The sequence below is a fragment of the Calliphora vicina genome, chromosome 5, assembly GCF_958450345.1.
Source record: "Calliphora vicina chromosome 5, idCalVici1.1, whole genome shotgun sequence".
Classification (NCBI taxonomy): Eukaryota; Metazoa; Arthropoda; class Insecta; order Diptera; family Calliphoridae; genus Calliphora; species Calliphora vicina.
In genome coordinates this window covers 79,116,970-79,141,376 of record NC_088784.1, presented here as the reverse complement: position 1 = coordinate 79,141,376, position 24,407 = coordinate 79,116,970, and the positions used below count along the sequence as shown (strand labels likewise).

At 30.7% G+C, this 24,407-nt stretch overlaps 1 protein-coding gene across 1 annotated transcript; it reads right to left on the bottom strand.

The window, feature by feature from the left end:
* Positions 1 to 7,377: 7,377 nt before the first annotated feature.
* On the bottom strand, positions 7,378 to 21,525 carry LOC135961405 (uncharacterized). Its single transcript, XM_065512903.1, has 9 exons — positions 21,366 to 21,525; positions 15,565 to 15,851; positions 15,153 to 15,324; positions 14,886 to 15,032; positions 13,568 to 13,940; positions 13,346 to 13,505; positions 13,182 to 13,261; positions 7,607 to 7,956; positions 7,378 to 7,547 (listed from the first exon to the last, which is right to left on the bottom strand). The coding sequence occupies exons 1-9, from the start codon at positions 21,523 to 21,525 to the stop codon at positions 7,378 to 7,380; spliced, it is 1,899 nt and encodes a 632-aa protein (XP_065368975.1).
* Between the last annotated feature and the right edge of the window lie 2,882 nt (positions 21,526 to 24,407).

Here is a 24,407-nt window from a genome sequence, read left to right as displayed (position 1 = left end):
CACTACAAGCAATTCTCAAAATGAAATGGTCATTATACAACATACTGAGCTAATGAGCTAAAAGAGCGACCTAGTTCATTTCAGTGAGCTGAGCTGAAAAGAGCGGTCACTTCACTGAGCTAATAAACCCAACTCTACTTGTTATACTTGTTTTAGTTCTTGTTATTTTTGTTTATTTTATGTTACTTTACCTTTTTAGAAATGCATTGTATTGATTTTTTTAAATAAAAGTATATTTTTTGGTTAAAATATACTTTTATTTAAATTATAAAAAAAAAATTATGTAAAAGTTTGTTTTTTAAGAGCATATTTTTTAAATTTTAAGAGCATATTTTGAAGTTTTTACTGCATATTTAAAGCGCTTAAAAAGGTTTTTTTAGAGCATATTTCCGGTTTCCCTGGTTATTACATATTACAATAAAATTAATGCATTATTAGCACATTGAAATTGTAATTGTTAGCGAATGCAAGTGTAAAATTCCATAACAAGCTGATCGATTGACCCAACAATCAGCAGCAAACAGTTTATAAGCACATTTTAATTGAAATCTTAGTTAATGACGAGTTTATGTTATGTCTCAAAAAATTTTTCCTATGGCATTTCTAATAAATATAACTGAATTTTATTGTTCGTAGACATTGTTAATGCAAATTAGCATGAGTAATAAAGTAATAAAACTGGTCAGAACGATCAATTGACTAGGGTTGTTTGGATGTTGGAAGCTGTAAAATTCTATGGCGCTCGTTGTTGCGAATATTACAATAAACGTAAAAGCAACAAAAACAACAGGCAGATTTGACAGTTCCAACAAACATAAATAAAAAACAAGTAAGAGAGCTATATTCGGCTGTGCCTCACCAAATTATACTTAAAAATATTTTTTTAAATACTTTTATTTTTTATTTTTTTTTTAAATTTTTGATGAAAAAAAAATTCGGGTTAAAAAATATTTTTCCCGATTTTGACCCATTGTAGGTCCAACTTACTATAGCCTTAAATACATCGTTGCAATGGACTTTAAAATATTTATCATTAGATATCCATATTGTCTAAATTAATGACTTAGTAATCCAGATATAGATCAAAAATAGGCCAAAAATCGATTTTGTCGATTTTAAATAGCAACCGAGCCGGAAGAATTCCCGATATATTGATGTATGAATCATGTATATAAGTTATTTGGCCTACGGAAAGTTAATTTCAATATACAGACGGACATGGCTAGATCGACTTCGCTATCTATAACGATCCAGAATATATATACTTTGTGGGGTCGCAAATGAAAAATGTAGAAATTACAAACGGAATGACAGACTTATATATGTATACCCTTGCCACTCATGGCGAAGGGTATAACAAGTAAGAAAGTATGGTCGGTCAAGTCCGACCATATACATAATACCCTACACTAAGTAAATGATCAAAAACATTTTTCTTTTAAAATTTCAATAATTTATTTTCGTGAATGATTTTCGGAAGAGGGCCTTTAATGGGAGCTTTGACTAATTATGGACCGATTAAATTAAACAGTATAAAGTCAAATTTCGGGAGGACTAGATGAAATAATGGATAATTTTTAGCCAGTTTCAGTAGGCGTGCGACATCCACTTTGCGCACAAGGTTTACATGGACAGTCAGCCAGCCATACGGACGGACATCGTTTAATCGATCGGTATTAGACTAATATTTTTGGACGTTACAAACGCATTACACCCTCCCCTCTATGGTGTTGTAGTGTATAACAAATTGCATTTGCTTTTTATACCCTACACCACCATAGTGGGGAGGGTATTATGCGTTTGTGCAGATGTTTGTAACGCCCAAAAATATTAGTCTAACACCCACCTTAAAGTATACCGATCGACTTAGAATCACTTTCTGAGTCGATTAAGCGATGTCCGTCCGTCCGTCCGTCCGTCCGTCCGTCTGGTTGGCTGGCTGGCTGGCTGGCTGGCTGGCTGGCTGGCTGTCCATGTAAACCTTGTGCGCAGAGTACAGGTCGCAATTTTAAAGATATTTCGATGAAATTTGATACATATTATTTTTTCGGCTCAAGGACCAAGCCTATTGAAACTGGCTGAAATCGGTCCATTATTTCACCTAGCCCCCATACAAATGTCCTCCCGAAATTGGACTTTATCGGTCATAAATGTTTAATTTATATATGTATCTCCACAAATTCCACTCCAAATAAGTTTTATATACACAAAATTCATGTCACCAAATTTTGTTACGATCGGTCCATAATTAGTCATAGCTCCCATATAGACCCGCTTCCGAAAATCACTTTAACGTGCATAAATCGCTTAAAAATTTTGGTAAACACACAAAATTCAACATAGTTAACTTCAATATACACATAAATCACACGACCTAATTTCATGGTGATCGGTCCATAATTGGTCATAGCCCCCATATAAGGCCCACTTCCGAAAATCACTCAAAAATATAAATTATTGAAATTTTAAAAGAAAATTTTTTTTTTGCTCTTTTACTTAGTGTAGGGTATTATATGGTCGGGCTTGACCGACCATACTTTCTTACTTGTTTTTAAATGTACTTGTCGTAGAATCGCCTACACCTAATACTTAATTCGCCTTGATCGAAACAACTAGATAAAACAATAAAATACAGCATAGTTTTAGGCAGTTTTTTAATCAGCGCATAGTGGTACAATTTACAAAATGACGATAAAAAATTCTAAACACCTGATTCAATTAATATTATTCGAGAATTTCGGCAATCTTAACTACACATCAAAAATTTGTTTGTCTTAATTTACAAAATTCCTTATTTATTGAAGTTATTCTCAATTCCAATCTGGTAACAAATCAGTCTATTCTAAACTATTGTGGTACGATTGCAAAATGATGTACAAATAATTCGTGATGGAGTACATACCAATGACTTGTGTAGAATAAAATATTAAGAAAATGTATACAAATTTGTATACCCTACACCACCATAGTGGGGAGGGTATTATGCGTTTGTGCAGATGTTTGTAACTCCCAAAACTATTAGTCTAACACCCACCTTAAATTATACCAATCGACTTTACTTTCTGAGTCGATTAAACAATGTCCGCCCGTCCGTTCGTCCGCCTGGTTGGCTGACTGGCTGGCTGTCCATGTAAACCTTGTGCGCAGAGTACAGGTCGCAATTTTGAAGATATTTCGATCAAATTTGGTACATATAATTTTTGTCGGCCCAAGGACCAAGCCTATTGAAACTGGCTGAAATCGGTCCATTATTTCACCTAGCCCCCATACAAATGACCTTCCGAAATTGGACTCCACAAATTGAGCTCCAAATAAGTTTTGTATATACAAAACTCATGTCACCAAATTTCGTTACGATCGGTCCATAATTAGTCATAGCTCCCATCTAGACCCGCTTCCAAAAATCACTTTAACGTGCATAAATCGCTTAAAAATTTTGGTATACTCACAAATCTCAACATAGTAAACTTTCATATAGACATAAATCACACTACCTAATTTTATGGTGATCGGTCCATAATTGGTCATAGCCCCCATATAAGGCCAACTTCCGAAAATCACTCAAAAATATAAATTATTGAAATTTTAAATGAAAAATGTTTTTGCTCTTTTACTTAGTGTATGGAATTATATGGTCGGGCTTGACCGAACATACTTTCTTACTTGTTTAGTATGAAAAAGTGACATATTTTTGATGGAAGGAGTTTTAAAGTGGGGCGACATATTTGAAAAGTGGGACATGTTTTTTATACCAAAATGTTCTCCGTTAAGATATCTTACAGAAAAAAATAAAATAGTTATATGGTCTTAAAGAAAGTTTTTTTATAATAAAAAAAGAGTTAAGTCACCTTTTCGCCCAAAAAAACAGCAAAAATCTATTATTTTTTTAATATTTAAATTGAAAATCGTTTATTTTTGGATCCATAAGAGATATTGACCTCAAATGTCAATATCTTGGTATTATATTGGAAATTTAATTGTCTAACTAACAAAAAAAAAATCGAGCCCATTCGGTCCAAAATTACGCCCTATATTTTTAAAATAGCGTGCCAAGGTATGGCCAAATTTTAAAATTTCAATTTTAAAATGCCTATAACTCAAAAATTAGAAGAGATAAGTAGCACATGCATGTTTTTTCAAGACCTAGCCGAGCGCTTTCCAAAAATATAAAAATCTTTGAAATAGGATGGGAAATAAAAAAATGGCACGTGTTTAAAATGTTTTACATGTAGAAGGTACCCTACTTTGAGCCCCCATAACGCCGTATTGTATTTGTAGGATCCATTTTAATAACTTAAACTCGAATACTCCTTGGCTACGGTCACGTCAAATTTTATCCCGATCGGTCCAGCCGTTTAGAAATGCCAGATTTATTTCCAAAAAATTTCGAAATTAGTTATTTTACCCACCAGAAGTCGAGTGAAGGTTTATAATTACAGGCAAACGATTATTGAACTGTTTATGAAATTTCTTTTTAACTAACTTTTTGAGTAGCTGATCCAGTAGCAAGTTAGGTAACTGACTATATGTAACCAGAATGGGAATCTAATGCGTTGACTACCTTGGACCAGCTATTTGACAGTCTTATTGGAATCCAAAATGTTATGTAACTAGTTGTAACCCTGAATGGTAGGTAAAATTCGGGACAGTCCCCTAAAATTTATCGATTTGTCGGACTCTGTCCGTCCAGTACGTGGAAAATGTTGCGCAAAGATCTTGGTCCACAACAGTATAAGATCCACCTAGTGCAGGAATTAGATCCACGAAACCATCATATGCATCGGGTTTTCGCCGATTGGGCTGTAGAGCAGTTGGAAACTGATCCAATGTTTTATCGCAAAATTGTGTTGAGCTATGGACTAATTTTTGGCTTAACAGGTTTGTTAATAAACAAAATTGATTGCAAATAAAAGCAGTTTAAAATTTGTAACAATTCTTTATTTATTATAATGTACAACAACAACTGAATTAAATAGTCACTCAGTGTTTATATACAAGTTTATAAATTCGCAGAAATACATACCCTTTATAATGTACAAGTATACACTGGCAATGCAGTTGAGGTCTTTACTTAACGATGCTTCAAATTAGACTCATCCACTACTGCAACCACACTAACTATTTATACACACTGCCATCTGCATCTGAGTAGCCTAGATTGTTCTTAACGGTCAAAACTCGTATATTCGAATTCTATAGCTTTCGATGTTAATGATAGCAGCTTAAATATTTAGTGTTACCATACTTAAAAACAATGCTAATCAACCCCATGCTATCAACATTGTTGATAAGTAGAAGCTGCTACTGATGGATATGTTTTTAAACATGATAAATGAAGCAGGCAGTCGTTAAAGACCGTTAAATTCAAATCGCTATTGCAAATTCGTAACAATATATACATATATAAAATTCGGCACAACCGAATATAATATCGAGCCCTTAGCGCCAAATTATCGTAAGCGACAAAACACAAATTTTACAGGAGATGGTTTTTTTGATTATTTTGAAATTTATACATAGAATTAAAAATGTTATGATGCGATATAATATAATTTCGTTCAAGCTATTTCTCTATTTTTCAAAAATATTTATAACTTTTGACAATTAAAAATTCATGGAATACTTTATAGAAAAATATGACAAAAAATGTTTTATATTGGATTTTTGCATAGATAAAAAGTTTTTGAATTGAAATTAAATTTTTATTTATAAATAGTTTTTAATGTAATTTCACAGTTATGTAGATTTTTCCATTTAAAATGGAAAAATAAAAACGAGTTTTGAAATTTATTATCAGCAATCCCGCAATTCCCAAAAAAGTGTTGAAAAATTCCAAAAATGCTAATTTTTAGTTTTTTGGCTATAATATCCATACCAGAGTCGGGGTTATCGGGACCCTTTACAAAATAATTAGAAACATATTGAGCCACCTATAATCGGTTACTATATTTTGATATCGGATACGTGATTTGAGAATTTTTGCCCTAAAGTTTTATTTTACATAAAAAATAGGTGTTTGAAAGGACCTGGTCCCCTCGGTAACAAAAATTTTGAAATTGGTTTTCCTTTATAATATTTTATCAAAACTTAGCTTTCAGAAAGTAGAAAATCCTTATAATCCTCTTAGAAATTTTTTGCGATAACTTAAAAAGAAAAAAGTTCCTTTTTCCAAAAAAAATAGCGAAAAATCGTTTTTAAAAAAATTTTTAAATTAAAATGCATATAACTTTGGACTTAGTTATTATTTTTAAACAGTTCTTTTTCAATTTGACACATACATGTATTGTTAGTCCAATAAATGAAAACTGGAGAAAATCGGGAAATATTTAGATACGCTGTTATCAAAAAAACTGGAGTAGGGTGGGTAAAAATTTTGAAAATTTAATTTTCAAATGCTCCTAAACTATAATAAATAATTGATAGCTACGACAAGGTTTTTTGTAGTACTCGATGAGAAGATTCTACATGTATAATGTTTTTGAAATCGGTGGTGTCCTACTTGGAGGGCCCTTGGTCGCGCCCCTGGTTGGCCCATGAGGTTCACGTTCAAAACTTAAACTCGACAACACTTCTTCTTTGCGCATGTGAAATTTCATTCAAACCAATTTAACCATTTAGAAGTCACAGATTTATTTCCCTCTTTTTAAAAATGTCGCTTACGATAATTTGGCGCTAAGGGCTCGATATTATAGTGAAATAAGCTCAATTTGAATTAATCTGAAGCTCTATATTAAATAAATTCTAGAAAATTTTAGTGATATTTTGAATTGATAAAATGTAATTTTATTTTTTTTTACATAAAAAATTAAATTTTAATTTACTAATTAAAATTCTGAGTATTATTTATTCATATAATTGCTAAAAATAAATTAATAGGTTTATTTGTTATTCGTATATTATTCGAACAGTTAATCGATAAAAAGTAATATGTAATCGATTGAATATCCCAGTTTTTATATTACAGAAATTTCGAATATTTTTTTATCTTTTTTTAAACCAGAATTAAACCGACATAAACTTGGCGAACAATTACAGTTTCGTAAACTTTGCGTAGCAGATCCATCTGAAGAAATTTGTGAATTTAAAGTTAATATAGCTTTCGAAATATTTTAAATAAAATTGTACACTCTTCAGGATTTTAAGTGATGAGCTTTCGGTCGATTTTCCTATAAAAATTAAACAATATAAATATGTATTTTTTTGAGTACTTAGTTTAATAATATTATTTATTACCTGTTTATAGTAATAAGAAGCAATTTTGTGAAAGGGATATTCCACAAATATGGTGATAATGAACGCCAATACAGTTGAGAATAAAAGTAGGCAAATCATAAGTGTTGCCTGAAATATAAAAATTATTTAGATTAAAAATACTCTCTAAATATTTGATAAAACACAATTTACATGCTGCAAATGATTGGTAAAAACTGGTTCACGTTTATGACCATTTAGTAAATACAAAACGGAAAAATGCCATATATATATTTGAAATGATAATCTGGCGAATATACGAAATGCTTGATGGCTCAGAAAGTCTAAAAGTGTTACTGAAATAAAACAAAATTTTTTATTAAAAATATTAAATCATAAAAATCTCAGTACTCACATGATTTGCAAAACATGCCCAATAGAACAAATCCACCAAAAACTATCAAAAGAAACATATTACGATTCAAACCGGCATATAATGCTGTCCAAATCGATGGCTCTTGGAATATGACCACAGATCCCAGCCAACATATCCATACACCAATTTCTATACTCATCCAAAATGCAAATTCAAATATCTGCACGGGTATACGAGATATTTGCTTGCCAAACTCAACATTATGACAATATTTCTGATAAATTTCGCCACAAATGATGCCGAATAAATAACCGCCCAAATTCGAATAGAATGGGGTGTATAATTTGTAATAGACATCTTCATCGTTGACATGTGTAAAACGGAAACTTCTAAGGAATATTTTTAGGTATACATATATTCAATTTTAAATGAAATATTTAATTGACTAGTGGCTGATGTTTATTAACCTTTATGAGGACTTACTCTGGCGATATAAGAAAACATGGCTCTAATTTGTTGAAGTAGCAAATGCTGAGGGGTATTAGGACAGCTAAAATTGCCAATGATGTGAATATTTTTCTTTTGTATTGCGGATATCTGTAATTTTAAATATTATTTCGATTTGTATTGTGAAAAAAACACTTAACATAAATATAAATTTGGGCGAACAAATTGTGATACTATATATCGTTGGAAATACCTTTATGAATAAATATCGGTTTTCTTCCCTCTTGGAAGACGTTATGAATATAAAATTATATAAACTAGCATAACCCGGTGCACTTCGCTACCCCTACCCTAGTAAAATTGAAAAAATATGAATGGAAATACGAAAATAACACTTCACTTGATATTCGAAAATAACTAACTAATTTTGTATGGGAGATACCACTCCACTGCTCTGATCCCACTCATTAATAAATTGATTGATACAGAGTTTAAATTCTTTTAGAATTATAGGTCTCCAGATATTCAAAATTAATTATTTACTTTGTGCCACAACCACTAATGCAATTCCGACCATTTTCAGCCAATCTGTGTAGAATGGTAAGAGAGCTTTGCGGACAAAGTTTGAAGAACCTTGCAATCATTACTTTGTATGGGAGGTGACTCACCTCTTTTTCCGATCCCTCCCTTTTTGGTTGCCCAGATATTTGAAATCAGTATTTACTCTGTATTGGAGGTGCTATGCCCACTAATCTAATTCCGTCTATATCCAGCTAAACTCCGCCCAGTAATAAGAAATTAATTCACTAAAAGTTTAAACACTTTTACAATTATAGTTCTACATATATTCGAAATTAATTATATACTTTGTATAGGGTGTACCACGCCCCCTATTCCAATCCCGAACAATTTCAGCGAAACTATGCAAAATTATAAAAGAGCCATTTAGACTAAGTTTGAAGAATCTTGCAATTATAGTTCACAAAATATTTAGAAATAACTATTTACTTTGTATGGGAATCGACTCACTATCCGACCCATCCCATTTTTGATTAAAATTCAAGCAGTGATAAGTAATTGATTCCGTCACAATTATACAATTACATATTTAACCTCATATGCATAAACAGTTTTTAAATTTGTCAAAGGTTTATAAAACAAATTTTGAATGGAAATTATGTTTTATAAACCTTTGATAAATTTTAAAATTGTTTATGCATATGGGAGTTAGAAAATAAAAAAAAAACACCTTCAAAACACATATTTTTGTGACTTTAAAATTTAAATTTAAGACTTTAGTAATTTAAAGTTTAAATTACTATAGTCTTCTTCTTTGTTTTCTATAACAACTCTCACTTAAAACAGAGCGAAATTTAATTTAATTGTTTCTCTTATTTATTTACAACAACAAATTTGACAAACACGATTCGCTTTGTTTACTTTTTAGCTTAAGGTTCATATGTACACGTTTTTGCATATGTGTTAGTAACATATTTAAACGCTTATATCTCCTAAAAAACTGAACCGATTTCAATAATATATATATTCTGCACTTCTGTGAATAAATCCTTTTAAAATGGTATATTTCTTGCCCATATTGAATGTATAATGTGAGCGTAAAAGGGGTCTAAAGAAATCGACTTACCTATTAATATTATGATGATACTAGCTGACCGGTGCGCTTCGCCACCCCAATTAGAAGAAGGAAACAGTACTATTAAGTCTCCATTTGTGAATCTAATTGCAAAAAAGTATACCCCTAGAATTCTTACTAACTTAGGACCATATATGTTTAATTTCATGTACGATTAGAAAATAGAAAAAGTACCAAAAAGTCCATACTTGTGGTTTCCTACTCACTCAGTTACATATAAGCTTTATTTCATGTTTCAAGGATCATCGGTGAAGAAATTACAAAAAGTACTATTCGAATAAAGAAAAAATACCAAAAAGTCTCCCCCTAGAATTCTCACTCACTTAGGAACATATACAATTAATTCACTGAATACTAAAATTTTAGACAATTGGCAAATTGGAATGCATTTTCTACCTTGCCAAGGGCGTCATCAACAATCTTCATTTTCAAGGTCTATTTGTAAATATCATCTATTTAACTTACTATTATTAGGAATTATAATATGGGAAGCCTAATTCATATTTATATTATTTGTAAATTAGACGAAATTTCAAATATTTTTATTATATATGTGTTTTCTTATTATTACAAATTTATCATTTTATTAGTGTTGCTGTAGTCAACCTTTAGTTAACAATACAGCTATGAATGTTTTTGTGTTTTTCTTTCTTTCTCCTTGGTGTTGATTCGTTGAATCAAACTGGAGATTGAAAACTGATTTTAGTCTTTTACTGTGCCATGTGTATATTTTATTTATAGATTTTTGGTAATTATTCGAACACAAAAACATTCATAGCTGAATTGTTAACCAAAGGTTGACTACAGCAACACTAATAAAATGATAAATTTATAATAATAAGAAAACACATATATAATAAAAATATTTGAAATTTCGTCTAATTTACAAATAATATATGAATTAGGCTTCCCATATTCTAATTCCTAATAATAGTAAGTTAAATAGATGATATTTACAAATAGACCTTGACAATGAAGATTGTTGATGAAGCCCTTGGCAGGGTAGAAAATGCATTCCAATTTGCCAATTGTCTAAAATTTTAGTATTCAGTTGATATTCTTTGAATTATTACAAATAAATTATAATAAAAATGAACTTAAGTCTAATTAAAAATTTACTTTCAAAGTACCATTATAATAAAGAAAAAGTACCATGAAGTATCCGCTTGAATTTTCACTCACTTATGACTAGGGGGCGGATTTATATGCAAATGCATGTTTTTTCTCGAACGTCCAAATATAATGTAGACCAATTATCTATCTGAATCGCACATTTTGCTGCAAAATGGCATCGATTTGTTAGTGCATATTTTTGCATATTTTATTGATAATGCATATTTTGTTATATTTTACTTCAAAATGCATATTTATATGCATATTATGCCAATTTTTAATAAAAATATAATTTTTTGTCATTAATGGGCAATACATTATTTCGACATTTTTTTTGTCGAATTTATTATAGAAATAGCAGTAGATAACATTTACTAACTAACTTCTTTCGACATCGAGAAACTGGCATTAAGTTCTTCATTTCTTTAACAGTAATTGAAAATTATCATTTCAAAACACTTTTCTTCAAAAAAGTTTAGTTTTTTTAAGTATCAAAAAATCATTAAATGTATCGAAAAACATTCATATTTGTTTTAATTGCAAATTCGATTTATAAGAGATTTCGTTATCGAAAGATTCACATACACAGTTACCGCTCCTGACAGTAATTTCTACGAGACTGTCGTAAACTAGTGATTTTGGATAACTTAGAGACACTTAAGTGATAATTGTCTTTATGCTAGATTCCATGGGATGTATAAAGTAACCAATTGACTTCTCTCTGCATTACAAATAGCACGTCAAATGACCCAAAATATATAAATTGGAGTCAGCCAAGTGATAAGATATTATTTCCCTCTATAAGGGATACATTTACTAATTGCTTAATTGCTTGGTTATTACGAGATAAATATTAAGGTTGGATGCTACTTTACAGCACGATCAAAATAGAGAAGCTCTAAAGATTATGGATTTAAACAAGTATTCATACCAAGATATTACAATTAATATATCGTCCATCGTTTTTTCAGAAGAAAAATTATTTTAAAAATAGTTTTAGAACTTTATTTGTTTAATTCCTGGTATAATTTAAAGAGTTCTAACTGCTGGCAACAGTGTTGTGTATTTTTTGGACATTTCGAATTCCATACTTAATTATTTTATGTTTCTGCACAAAAATATAAGTGCATATTTTTTAAATTTTGAGGTCATATTTTGATTTTTTTGAAGCATATTTTAGGCGCATATTTTCCAATAATAAATGCATGAAAATCCGCCCCCTACTTATGACCATATACGCTTAATTTCATATTTCTAGGTCCATTATTACAGAAAACTCAAATAGTACCGTTACAATATAGAAAAAGTACCAAAAAGCAGCCACTTGTGGATTCCCACTCATTCGGGCCCACCTAAGCTTTATTTCATGTTTCTAGGTTCATTGGTGAAGAAATTACAAAAAGTACTATTCGAATAAAGAAAAAGTACCAAAAGGTCTCCCCCTAGAATTCTCACTCACTTAATTTCATGTTTCTAGGTTCATTGGTGAAGAAATTACAAAAAGTACTATTAGAAGAATAAAAAAGTACATATAGTTCAGTTCTCAAATTTTGGTACCAAAATATTACCCCCTATTCCTAACACTAACTTCACTCAGATACATATCAGCTAACTTTAATGTCGATAAGTGAAATAATTTAAAATATTAAAAAAGTACCATTAGGAGAAAAGTACCAATTTCCCCTTTCCTCCTTAAACACCCCTTAAGTTTGAAATTTAAAAATAATTCATTTTGCCAAAATTGTTCGTGCTACAGACATGTATCAATTAATATGCCCAAGAAAAAACATGTTTTAAAAAAAGTACCCAAATGTTTACCCGAATTTGGCGCTATTTACACCTTGGCGGTCGAGTTCCAAATAACACCCTGTTAGTTAATTTTTTTATGAATCCAGGAACCAATGTTAAAAAAATTATCTTAATTGGCTTAATAATTTCAAATAAAATGTATTTTCCCGATTTTATCCCCTTTTTGGTACCTTTTTTATCCCCATTGCGGTGGTAAAATTTTATTCAAATAAATTTCTGTATCGTTGTGGGAGCTCATAATAAAATATTATTATGTCTATGTCAAATTATTATGATGAAAAAGTTCAAAAATAAAAAGTACCAAACTTATGTTTTTTTATTTTTTGATAAGTAAAGAATACGATTTAAAATTTGGTTCTATGTTTATCGGTTTAAAAGATAGGGTACCAAGTACCAAAATACAGTTTTTACCCGTTTTCTCCCCTAAAAGGTTCGAATTTCGAAAAAGTACGAAACTTATTTTTTCAGTGAAGATATAAGGTTACAGAATATACCCGTTTTTACCCTTTTTACCCCCTAAACGTTCGAATTTCCAAAAATCCCAAAAATCGTTTTGGGGAGGGAGGAATAGATAATATAGATAATACTTACTTGTGCGTTACTATCAACACGCAAAAGTAAAAGGCGAATATTTGCCAATCAGATGTCATATACCAAGTATGAGGAAAACCCTAATAAATATTAAAAAAAAAACATAAAATGTAATTCAAATTATTTAACTAAATAATGCCCAAAAATATATTGTATGTACTTACACTTTCCGAAATATTATCAAAAATTAATAAATTCTTCCACCACTTTTCACGAGCAAAGGTGCGAACCGGTTCAGTTAAATGACGCCAAAATGGACCATCTTGCAGGCGGGTAAAGAAAGTCGCATTTACGAATATAAACAATAGCAATGAAGGAAGAAATCTAATGAGAAATAAAAATACCTGTTTATTATTGGCTTATTATTTTCGTAATTGTTTTCATACCTAACATAACGCATCATCATTCCTTTACCGAAAGCCTTAACACAATTCCTACCACTCGAATCGGGAGTTATTTTAAAAATTTCTTTAAATTTTATATACAACAGCATACCGCTCAAAACATGAAAGATTTCCAAGAGTAACGTACCATTTGTGAACCACAAATGTAGCGGACTTTTGGCAAAATTTTCAAAAAATTCTGGATTTTTAACATGATGATATTGAACGAAAAATGCATGACCAACAATCACTAAAATGGCACAAATCGATCGGATTCCATCTAAATAACTCAAGTCCATACCCAATTGGCTGGTGGGGGGTTCAACGAGACGATAATAGTTGCGGCGTATTGAAAATGCCGTTAAGAGGGTGGAAACTGAAAGAAAACGAAATAATTAAAAAACAAGTAAGAGATCTATATTCGGCTGTGCCGAAATTTATATATAGCCTGCACCAAATTATACTTCAAAATAAAAATTTTAAATATTTTTAGGTAAACAAAATTTATTTTTTTCCAAAGTTGTTTTTTCATTATTTGGAAAAAAAAATTTTCAATTGTTTTTTATTTTAATTTAAATTTTTTTTTTAGTTTTTTAAATTTTTTTTTAATATATAGCGAAAAAAAAACTTTTGGAAAAAAAAATTCGGGTTAAAAAATTCCGATTTTGACCCACTGCAGGTCCAACTTACTATATACGTCGTTGCAAAGGTCTTTGAATTATCTATCATTAGATATCCATATTGTCTATATTAATGATCCAGATATAGGTCAAAAATAGGTCAAAAATCGAGGTTGTCCCGGTTTTTTTTATATCTCAGCCATTTGTGGACCGATTTTGCTGATTTTAAATAGGAAACTTCTCGAAAGCATGTCTGACAGAATAATTGAAGATTTGGATCCCGAAGATATCTCGGGTCTTCAGAAAATTGTTTCAACAGACAGACGGACATGGCTTAATTGACTCCGATATCTATAAGGATCCAGAATATATATACTTTATAGGGTCGGAAAATTATATTGTGGAAATTACAAACGGAATGTATAAAAACTTTTATACATATACCCTTCTCAAGGTGAAGGGTATAAAAATTTCACAACATGGGAAATTTTTTGACGTGAACAAAGTTGATGAACGAAAAAAGGAAAAGGGAACATATTACATGTGAAATATTGATTCGCGATAGGGGAGATTAATATTTTGTGGGAAATAGAATTATATTCACTCATTTGGGAATGGTCCAAAATTACTTCTAAAGAAAACCAAAATATGTATAAACTTCCTTCTAAGAAATACTTATTATAATTTTATCTAAGATTTACCAGGTTGTTGGGGAGTTACTTTGTAATAATCCGCATTCTGTAGCTCTGCTGGCTGTCTTCTTTTTAAACAGGAGTCGTAAAGAGTTGACAAGATATTTAAAATTATAATTATTTGTAAAAACTTGTAAAGTACTTTTTCGGGACCATCTAGAAAGAGACATTAATAAGAAAACAAAGTACATCTATTGAGTTTGAATTCTAATAAAAATATTTATCAAATATTAATATTTTGAATATATTTATTATAAATTACATTTCTAATTTTACCTTTTTCAATAGTTTCCTTGGGTCGCTCACAATACTCAATGTATGTTCTTAAGTTTAAGCCAAATTTCTCTTGGAATTGTGAATTCAAGCAATTATGAACTAATTCATGATATTCAGAGCGCATTTGAAGATCAAGGGGACGTTTGTGAACCACATCAAAAAATTGTGTTATCTTGAAAAAAATAAATAGTAATTTAATTATAATAACATATTTAACAATTGAACTTCAAACGCAATTTAAATGAATACCGTACTTTAATAGCATTTAATTTAGTCATGCTAATTGTTTGCTAATCACTTAATTTAATAAATAATCAATTCTTAATAACAGTATTTACATTGTATGGCTCTAGACAGTTGGCACAGATTTATTAAGTTTTATATTTAAATACATTTATTTACTTTTAATTACCTTATTGATTACTTTACTATCATTGTTGTATGGCAAATTATCCAGTATTTTTGGAAAGTTTTTACAACGTTCCATGCAAACACCAAAGAACAGACGATCACGCCTGTAATGGAATTTATATTCGTCCGTATGTTTGGAGATTTGCCTCCATAAATTTGAGGAATTTTGTGGTTTTATTTCGGCATAAATCATACAGTAGGTTGTTTCGAATTTTGAAGTTTCACTATTGAGACAAGCATCGTAATCATCAAAATCGTATAGGGGTGGAAATACATTAAAGGATTTTGCTGAAAAATTAATAACAAAGAATTATTATTAAAAATAGATGGTATTTTTGTTTAATTATTATACCTTTCACCGTCGTGAGAAGGGTATATATAAGTTTGTAATTTCTACATTTTTCATTTCCGACCCTATGAAGTACATATATATATTCTGGATCCTTATAGATAGCGGAGTCGATTAAGCCATGTCGGTCTGTCTGTCTGTCCCTCTGTCTGTCTGTTGAAATCAACTTTCCGAAGCCCCCAAATAACTTACATACACGATTCATTCATCAATATCTCCGACTCGGTTGCTATTTAAAATCGAGAAAATCGGTCCACAAATGCCTGAGATATAAGGAAAAAACCAGGACAACCTCGATTTATTTTACCTATATCTGGATTACTAAGTCATCAATATAACCAATATGGACATCTAATGATAGATATTTCAAAGACCTTTGCAATGACGTATATAAGACCATAGTAAGTTGGACCTACAATGGGTCAAAATTTTTTATCCGAATTTTTTTTTTCTCCAAAAGATTTTTTTCGCTAAATAATAAAAAAAAATTTAAATACCAACAATTTTTTTTTTAAATTTTAAAAAAACAATTCGAACATTTTTTTTTTTGAAAAAACAACTGTGGAAAATAAAAAATAAATTTTGTTTACCTAAAAATATTTAAAATTTTTATTTTGAAGTATAATTTGGTGAAGGGTATATAAGATTCGGCACAACCGAATATATATTTCCTTTAAATAAACCGGATACTTTTGATTGCAAATAAAAGCCGTTTAGTAGTTTGAAAATTATAACAACTCTTTATTTATTTAAAATGTACAACAACCACAGAATTAAATAGTCACTCAATGTTTTTTTTATACACTTTATAAATTCTCAGAAATACAGACACTTTATAATGTTTACGAATTCACTTGAAAAATACAGCACACTTTAAGGCACTCAGTTGATGTTTATTCGAATAGCGTCTCTGATAAACTGACTAACGACTGCAACCTCTGCCACTATTTATAACACTGCATTACCATCAAGAAAGCTCTATTTCTACAATGTTCTTTAACTGAATATTCGAATTCGAATATACGGTCGCAGCTAACAGCGTTGCCAACTTACGATCAATGGTCAACTGAAAGCTTTTATTTAATAATGCCCACAGATATGTTACAGTTTGCTATTACAGCACTGTCATTTGAAAGCATTATGCTACTTTTAAATCAGCCCTTAAAATCGTTATATTTGAATTCAAGTACAATTTCGTAACAATATGATAAATTTACTGAAATTTATTGTTGGGGATAAGCTAGTTCCTATGCTTAAGCCAGATCATTAGGAAACATGTCCCCAAAGGCTTTAGGAAAGCTAAAGATATTTTTATTTTTATATTATATTCAGATTTGTATTTCAAAATAGGAAATTTATATACATATGTATTAGTTTATATTCCTATATATCTGATATTAATATACAATTAAACATTTCTGAAATTATATAATAAACTTCTGACATTTTTTTGGGTATTCGGAAAATAATGGTTACACAGTGCAACACGAAAAAAATAACCATATACGGAAACCACTACGTGATAAAAGAACAAAAAAAAGGCCCGTGTCTCCCAGTTTTGCCCAAAGTCATGCACTTTTTCTTTATGGACCCCCAAAGATTTGGGGCCTCGCTGTCATTTTTACAAAAAAGTGATTATTTTCTCAGGCTCATATCTTGCAAACAGTTGGGAATACTGATTTACATTCTGAGGCAAAGTTGTAGCCCTTGTCAGAAGTAACAAAAATTGTGAACATATAAAATCAAAAAAACTTCATCTTCAAGATCAAAATCGCAAAAAACTTAAAAAAATACAATTTGTCAAATACGAATACGGTTGAAAATATCATAAATAACTGATTACGTGATTCCAATTTTAAACCTCCACAAATTGGTTATAGCTCTTATATAAGGCCCACTTTCGAAAATCACTTCAACGACCATAAATCTCTTAAAAATTTTGATATTCACATAAAATTCCACAGAAGTTTGCTATACACAAAGAAAGATTTGTAGTAACTGAATTTGTTTCCATTCCAATTATTCAGCCTTAGTGACCTAAATTTACTGTTGTGGCTACTTAATTTCAGAAGGAAAGACCAAAATGTGGTTGCATCGAATGAAATTCTTCTTTATCAACTGACTTTCTGTTTATAGAACCGAAAAATTCAATGTGTGCAACCGAATCATTCGATTGGCAACAAATTCGTTTGCTGCTATGAATCTGTTTTCTCTGTGTAAAGATAAATAAAACGACCTAATTTCAAGGGCAAATTGTTCTTCGACTTGTCTGTACCCAAAACCGATTAGATGTCTGAAATCCGGCTTTCATTGTGTTTAGCTTATTTAAGTAACAAACCAAACAATAACCAAACTAATTTCATAGCGATCGGTTCCTGTCCTGTGCACAAACGCATTAAACACTCCCCACTATGGTGTTGTAGTGTGTAATAAATTGCATTTGCTTTTTGTAAATATTGTACTTGTAGTAGACATTATATTTAATTCGCCTTGATCGAAACAACTAGATAAATCAATAAAATATTTACAGCATAGTTGTAGGCTGATTTTAAATCAGCGCATAGTGGTACAATTTACAATATGTCGATACAAATTCTAAACACTTCATCCAATTTTCGAGCATTTCGGCAATCTTAAAAAATTTGCCCTAATTTACAAAATTCCTTATTAATTGAAGTTAACCTTAATTCAAATCTGGTAACAAATCAGTCTATTTTAAACTACAGTGGTTCGATTGCAAAATTATGTCTATTCGCGCAGCTTAGTTTTTTGGCGTACTGAAGAAAATATCGTGGCTGTAAAGGAAAGTGTAGAAGAAGATTAAAACCCAGCCGTTAAGCAAGTATTCAATCTATACCTTATATATAGTAATTCTCACTAATGTCTGATCACTTGGCTGACTCTAATTTAAATATTTTGAGTACTCTTAGTAGTGCAGAGAGAAGTCAATTGGTTACTTTATACATCCCTGGTTATTTAGCGAAAAGGCAATTGCCTTTAAGTAATTTAATTAAAGTTACTTTAACGTTTATTTTGTTATGCACGTTTTTGAGAGTAATTCGTACAAACTGGTTTTATACAAATTGTGTTGATATAATTCTGAAACTGTTTATTTTTACTTTGCTTAAGTATACTGACATTACAGGTAAAATTCGGGAGAGTCCCCTAGAATTTATCGATTTGTCGTCGGTCGCTGGAATTTGGATTGTCCGTCCAGTACGTGGAAAATTTTGCTCAAAGATATTGGCCTACAACCGTATAAGAGCCAGCTGGTGCTGGAATTAGAACCTCGTGACCATCATATGCATTGTTTTTTCACCGATTGGGCTGTAGAGCAGTTGGAAACTGACCCAATGTTTTATCGCAAAATTGTGTTCAGCGATTAGGTTAATTTTTGGCTTAACAGGTTTGTTAATAAACAAAATTGGTGCATATGGATCCTACAGACTCCATTATATATAGAAAAGTGCACTGTTTGGTTACATCATCAGAACTTATTTCTACCGCACCATGACCAATGATTTTTTCCTTCAAACAATCTTGGCCTCCAATGCGTCAATTGTTGCTGGATTATCAGCATAAAGCAATGTATTCACATGGTCCAACAGAAAATAATCCAGAGGTTTCAAATCGCATGACCTTGGAGGCCAATTGACAGATCAATTTGTCGAAATCAAGTTATCGCGCCCGAATCAATGATTTCGACAAATGGATCTGTCAATTGGCCTCCAAGGTCATGCGATTTGAAACCTCTGGATTATTTTCTGTTGGACCATGTGAAGACATTGCTTTATGCTGATAATCCAGCAACAATTGACGCATTGGCGGCCAAGATTGCTCGTGCTATTCGTGACATACTGCCAGCAATGATCGAAAAAGTGGTCCAAAATTAGAAGTCCAGAATGTAATTCGTCAAGAACAGCCCGAAATCATTTTTAAATGTTAATGTCATGTATTTTGTGTTATTTTTTAGAATTTCGGATCTTAAAAAATACCTTTTACTAGCCAATTCGGATGATCCAGATAAATGATTTTATACAAAAATCACAACAATCGGTGCCCGTATTATTTGGTGGTGGTTACATAAGATTCGGTATAGCAGGATATAATATTGTTACGTTTTTACCTTTTAAAAACGGTGGTTTATTTCCTTTAAATAAATCGTATACTTTTGATTGCAAATAAAAACTGTTTAAAATTTGTAACAACTCTTTATTTATTAGAATGTATAACAACAACAGAATTAAATAGTCACTCAGTGTTTTTATACACGTTTATAAATTCGCAGAAATACATACCCTTTATAATGTACAAGTATACACTGGCAATGCAGTTGAGGTCTTAACTTAACGATGGTTGAAATTAGAATCATTCACTACTGCAACCACAATCACTATTTATACACACTGCCATCTGCATCTGAGTAGCCTAGAAGCTGCTACGGATGTACATGTTTATAAACATGATGAATGAAGCAGGCAGTCGTTAAAGACCGTTAAATATATATAAGATTCGGCACAACCGAATATAATATTATAGTGAATTCAGCTCAATTTGAAATAATCTGAAGCTCTATATTAAATAAATTCTAAAAAATTTTAGTGATATTTTGAATTGATAAAATGTTGTCTTTTTTTAAATTAAATTTTAATTCACTAATTAAAATTCTGAGTATTATTTATTTATATAATTGCTAAAAATAAATTAATAGGTTTATTTGTTATTCGTATATTATTCGAACAGTTAATCGATAAAAAGTAATATGTAATCGATTGAATATCCCAGTTTTTATATTACAGAAATTTCGAATATGTTTTATCTTTATTTAAACCAGAATTAAATCGACATAAACTTGGCGAACAATTACAGTTTCGTAAACTTTGCGTAGCAGATCCATCTGAAGAAATTTGTAAATTTAATGTTAATATAGCTTTCGAAATATTTTAAATAAAATTGTACACTCTTCAGGATTTTAAGTGATGAGCTTTCGGTCGATTTTCCTATAAAAATTAAACAATGTAAATATGTATTATTTTGAATACTTAGTTTAATAACTCAATTAAGTGATTATTTTATTACCTGTTTATAGTAATGAGAAGCAATTTTGTGAAAGGGATATTCCACAAATATGGTGATAATGAACGCCAATACAGTTGAGAATAAAAGCAGGCAAATCATAAGTGTTGCCTGAAAAATAAAAACTATGTTGATTAAAAATACTCTCTAAATATTTGATAAAAAAACAATTTACATGTTGCAAATGATTGGTAAAAACTGGTTCACGTTTATGACCATTTAGTAAATACAAAACGGAAAAATGCCATATATATATTTGAAATGATAATCTGGCAAATATACGAAATGCTTGATGGCTCAGAAAGTCTAAAAGTGTTACTGAAATAAAACAAAATTTTTTATTAAAAATATTAAATCATAAAAATCTCAGTACTCACATGATTTGCAAAACATGCCCAATAGAACAAATCCACCAAAAACTATCAAAAGAAACATATTACGATTCAAACCGGCATATAATGCTGTCCAAATCGATGGCTCTTGGAATATGACCACAGATCCCAGCCAACATATCCATACACCAATTGCTATACTCATCCAAAATGCAAATTCAAATATCTGCACGGGTATACGAGATATTTGCTTGCCAAACTCAACATTATGACAATATTTCTGATAAATTTCGCCACAAATGATGCCGAATAAATAACCGCCCAAATTCGAATAGAATGGGGTGTATAATTTGTAATAGACATCTTCATCGTTGACATGTGTAAAACGGAAACTTCTAAGGAATATTTAGGTATATGTATATTCAATTTTAAATTAGATTTTTAATTGACTAGTGGCTGATGTTTATTAACCTTTATGAGGACTTACTCTGGCGATATAAGAAAACATGGCTCTAATTTGTTGAAGTAGCAAATGCTGAGGGGTATTAGAACAGCTAAAGTTGCCAATGATGTGAATATTTTTCTTTTGTATTGCGGATATCTGAAATTTTAAATATTATTTCGATTAGTATAAACCCTATTTCTATTTCTATAGCTAAAATATAATTTTGGGCGAACAAATTGTAATACTATATATCGTTGGAAATACCTTTAATTATAATCTTCACCTTCGTGAGAAGGGTATATATAAGTAGAGATGCTAATCGGGACTGATTTTTGAAAATCACGGGGATTGGGATTTGGTATTTTCGGGAAATCTAAAATCCCGAAAATTATAAGAAAGAAACGTACATAATTATATCTTTACTATTGAAAGTAAATTTTATATTTAGCAATTAATTTTTATTAGACACTAAAAAGCATACTATTGCATCTATGGTTTCGTCTGAGATTCTGGAACGAATTTTGTTTCCGACATATGCTGCTGCCAAAAAACATCTTTCACATTGGCAAAACCGTTTCCAAATACTTATAACAAATATGCTCAAAATGCATGAAAAAGGCACACAAAAATTACATTTCCCCCATTTATTTATGAAAAACGGGATTTGGAAAATCCCTCGTTTTTCGGGTAGGGGATTCCCCGTTTATCATCTCTATATATAAGTTTGTCATTCCGTTATTTCCGTAATTTCCACAATTTAATTTTCCGACCCTATAAAGTATATATATTCTGGATCCTTATATATAGCGGAGTCGACTAAGCCATTCCCGTCTGTCTGTTGAAATAAATATTCTGAAGACCCCAAATAACTTACATACACGATTCATACATCAACATCTTCGGAATTCTTCCGGCTCTGTTGCTATTTAAAATCGAGAAAATCGGTCCACAAATGGCTGAGGTATAAGGAAAAAACCAGGACAACCTAGATTTTTGACCTATATCTGGATTACTAACAAGTAAGAGAGCTATATTCGGCTGTACTGAATCTTATATACCCTTCACCAAATTATACTTCAAAATACAAATTTAAATAGGTAAACAAAATTTGTTTTTTTTTACAAAGAAGTTTTTTTCCATTTTTTGGAAAAAATATTTTTTCGAATTGTTAATTTTAAATTTTTTAAAAATTATATTTTTTATTTTAAATTAAAATAAAAAAATTTAGTTTTTAAAATATTTTTTTTGGTGAAAAAAAAATGTTGGTTTAAAAATATATTTTCCGATTTTGACCCATTTTAGGTCTAACTTACTATGGTCTTGTATACGTCGTTGCAAAGGTCTTTGAAATATCTATCATTAGATATCCATATTGTCCATATTAATGACTTAGTAATCCAGATATAGGTCAAAAATCGAGGTTGTCCTGTTTTTTTCTTCATATCTCAGCCATTTGTAGAACGATTTTTCTGATTTTAAATAGGAAACTTCTCGAAAGCATGTCTGACAGAATTATTGAAGTTTTGAATCCCGAAGATATCTGGGGTCTTCAGAAAATTGATTTCAACAGACAGACAGGCGGACATGGCTTAATCGACTCCGCTATCTATAAGGATATAAATGATATAGGCAAACGGAATGACTAACTTACCCTTATCACTCCAGGTGATGATTATATTGCATGATATTAATGTATTGCTATTTAAATAATATTGGTGCAATTAAGTGTAGTTTTTGATTTGAGCTTTAAATACCAAGGGGAGACCTAGTCTCAAGGCCACAAAGTGGGGTGTCTCGGGTATGTGAAAAAATAAAAACGATGTGAAATATTTGTTCTTAATCTAGAATTTAAAAGATCGCTTTATGGACCGATCATCATAAAACTAGGCAACACGAATTCCATATATATAATACATATTTGGAGCGAAACTTGTAGATACCTATATAAATTAAACATATATGACCGATAAAGACCAATTTCGTAAGGACATTTGTAGGATGCTAGGACAACAGCTTTGCACTTTACAAACATCACTAAACTAATATACCCTCCCCACTCTGGTAGTGTAGGACATAAAAATATATGTAATTTTCATATTAAGTGTTAGGAACCAATCAAGGGACCACTTCCCTTCTCTCTAGGAAGTCTTTATGAATAAATATCGTTTTCCTTCCCTCTAGAAAGTCGTTATGAATATAAAGTTATATAAATATAATACTTACTTGTGCGTTACTATCAACACGCAAAAGTAAAAGGCGAATATTTGCCAATCGGATGTCATATACCAAGTATGTGGAAAACCCTAATAAATATTTTAAACAAAGCTTAAAATATAATTCAAATTATATAGATATATATACTTACACTTTCCGAAATATTATCAAAAATTAATAAATTCTTCCACCACTTTTCACGAGCAAAGGTGCGAACCGGTTCAGTTAAATGACGCCAAAATGGACCATCTTGCAGGCGGGTAAAGAAAGTCGCATTTACGAATATAAACAATAGCAATGAAGGAAGAAATCTAATGAAAAATAAAAATACCTGTTTATTATTGGCTTATTATTTTCGTAATTGTTTTCTTACCTAATATAACGCATCATCATTCCTTTACCGAAAGCCTTAACACAATTCCTACCAC